This window comes from Odontomachus brunneus, unplaced genomic scaffold (genome assembly GCF_010583005.1).
Source record: "Odontomachus brunneus isolate Ranch 3 - 2012 unplaced genomic scaffold, Obru_v1 Obru_scaffold_051, whole genome shotgun sequence".
Classification (NCBI taxonomy): Eukaryota; Metazoa; Arthropoda; class Insecta; order Hymenoptera; family Formicidae; genus Odontomachus; species Odontomachus brunneus.
The window spans coordinates 20,216-23,277 of NW_022639501.1; the positions used below are offsets into that span (position 1 = coordinate 20,216).

The following is a 3,062-nucleotide window of genomic DNA, read 5'->3' on the forward strand; positions in this document are numbered from 1 at the left end:
ATTACAGTTATAGATAGGAGATTATACTATTCTCTCGGATCCAGATCTCACTCGCTCTACTTTCGTTCATAGTGTAAGAATATAAGGTGTACCGTTCCCGTGGATGCGCAGTTGTCCTCATTTCGACTCATCAGAGACTATCCAAAATGCAATAAGTTAAACTAAAAGAAAGTATATTTGTCTCACTCTAACTTATTGCACTAGTTCATTCGTGCAGCGAAAATAATGAATAAATCATTTATAAATTTTCATGGAGAAGCCTTCAGTCAAGAAGACAAAATATTTGATAAAGTAACCGATATTGTCTGTTCGCAATTAAATAACAATTTCCAGAAAGAAGTAATTACATGTCTTGTTCGCACTTGAACATATATTCGATTACGAACACTCAATAAACGAATTGTTATAAATAATTTGATTAACAAAAAAGAACGGAAAATTTACAAAATTGCAAACAAAGAAAATATGAAAAATTTGTAATAGTTCCAAATATATATTTCTATATATGATAAAATAAACGTTCATGTACAAATATACATTTTACTATTATTAAATTGTTTTGTTCATATTTTCATCTGTTGTATTATTACACTACACAATAGTACGTTTTCCAATTACACAAGTGAACAATCCCTAGGTTTGTTCTTTCGACCTGAACTGGCTGCACTAGTTCACGAAGTTTGCACTAATGCGTTCTTTCGATCAGAACAGTGCAAGAAAATGTGTTCTTTCGAACAGTGCAGGCTGAACTAGTGCAGCGAGTTCAGTGAACTGACTGCCCTAGGTCTGGAGGTAGAGCAAGCAGTGCAGGGCAGCTAACCGAAAAAATTTAAATTTGTATCTATAACCTGTAAAATCGGTATACCTAGTTGACATTACGTAGAAGAAATAATCCGACGACGGAATCTATAAACAGTAAGTAAATACTTAAATATATAATAAATATATAATGTAGATAAATATATAATAAATATATAATGTAGAATGACATAAAAGAAGTATTTAGAATGCTATCCAAATAGCACAAAATATCCGAAAGACATCCTGGGAAGGCTCTTGGACGTTTTTTCGGAGGGATTTGTTGTATGGGTATCCAACACAAAACAGTTTTTAAAAGAAATAGGATTGTTCAACAAAACATAAAATGCTATAAGTGCGAAAACATGACCATAAATTGATCTATGTTATTTAATCCAACCATGTTGTCCGCCATCTTACACTGCTCTAACTTGCTCTTACCCGTTCTTTTCAGACCCATATGTATCTTTGCACTGGTCTGCACTATCTTGAACTTTCTTCAACTAGTACAGTTCCAGTGCAGCCCTAGGTCAGGTCGAAAGAACAAACCTAATGTCGCTGTTATCGTCAGTATGACAGTTTTTCTAACCTTAAAAGTGATCAACTTTATCAATTAATATTTCGCTTTACCGTGAAGAGCGACGATTTTGGCTTTCAGATTTGATTTTTACGTGTCAAAATACACTATCTTATCAAATTTTAAGAAAATCGATGAGGTCGAGTATTTCCTTCACAATTACCATAAAGCTTATAAACGATGTGGATGTGGAAAACATCAGTTGTTACCGCATCAGATCATATATTTCCTGGTTTGGCATATTACAACCGAAGAAAAGAATTTTATGACATAGGTATGTAGAGTGAAAATAATAAAAATAACGTGTTTCCATGAGAAATTTATAATTTTTATTTCTTAGTATATTCATCAATGATATATTAAGCAATGCACGATATCAGATTATGACATCAAGTACATAAAAATCAACAGTCCAAATTTTAAGACATTGCCTGGAATTTTTTAGTTAAGAATATGAAGATTAATTATGGATTTATTTTTATATTCTCTAAATCATTAACAGCCAAATTAGTTGTTCATATTTATTGAAACTTGCAAATATAAATATCTTTGAGAAAAATAAATCTGTGGTCTCTGTGATTTTAACAACTCTCGTGTTTTGCAGGAAATCAAATACAATCCAGCTTACCATTGCAAATGGCATTGTATTTTAATGTATGGGTATATCCATTGTGGCTTCTAGTAATACTTGTTAATTTAGATGCAAAGGTAAATATAATGAGATACAAAAAGTATATTTTAAAATCAAAGAACAGTGTACATAGGATTATGTTTTTTTTCAGTATTACTATTTAACTGATGTGTACAAATTTATAACTGTAGCAGTATTCATTGTTCTATCCATATTAGAAGGTATACGATTGTACTTGGGATACCTTGGAAATTTGGGAGAAAAGGTAATTTATATTAGCAGAGCTGAACAGCTTTGTATGCAAATTGTATGCATTTATTAGGATTATATAAAGAATATGTTTTAGATTCCAGAGCTGGCAAGCTTTTGGCTTATATCTACTCTCATTCATTTTCCTTTGGAGATATTCCTCCTTGTCGATAAAAAAACCAAGCCCCACCTTAGTGAAACAATTGCTAACAGCATCATGATGTTTCTACTTGTCATTGAAATTATAACAGCTACAATAGCTTTAAAGAGATCTGCTGATCATCACGCTAAAAGATTTTACATTGCACAGTTATTTGGTATTGATGATAAAGCACAGTAACGCATCAATTTAAATTTATCATTGAAGGAGATAAAGGCAGAAGAATTAATGTATGTGGTTATATTTTTTGCAATTTTATATTTTTAATTAGTAATACATATATATTTTTTCTCGCCAACTTGCAAACTCGGTAGTACGTTATATTGTCTCCGTAATATCTTCGTTTTGCTAAATCTAACTTATTAAAATAATATAAGATATACTGTACATATGTGTATATGTGTTTAATAATATACAAGTGCCTTTTTGCCCCAACAACTTGTGTTAGAACTTGTATCAATCGCCTCTTTAAGTCCTACTTATATGTATATAAGTGTATATATATGTATATAATATTGCATATATATTATATATATATATATATTAATATAATATTGCATATATATATATATATATATATATATAATTGCATATATATTATATATAATATATATATATATATATATATATATATATATATATATATA

General features: G+C 29.9%; 1 protein-coding gene across 1 annotated transcript; it reads left to right on the forward strand.

Moving 5' to 3' along the window:
- Positions 1–1,248: 1,248 nt before the first annotated feature.
- LOC116845380 (transmembrane protein 17B-like) lies at positions 1,249–2,850 on the forward strand. Its single transcript, XM_032817967.1, has 4 exons — positions 1,249–1,649; positions 1,980–2,083; positions 2,158–2,271; positions 2,353–2,850. Exons 1-4 carry the CDS (start codon positions 1,556–1,558, stop codon positions 2,593–2,595), a joined length of 555 nt encoding a protein of 184 aa, XP_032673858.1. The 5' UTR covers positions 1,249–1,555; the 3' UTR covers positions 2,596–2,850.
- The last annotated feature ends 212 nt before the right edge of the window (positions 2,851–3,062 follow it).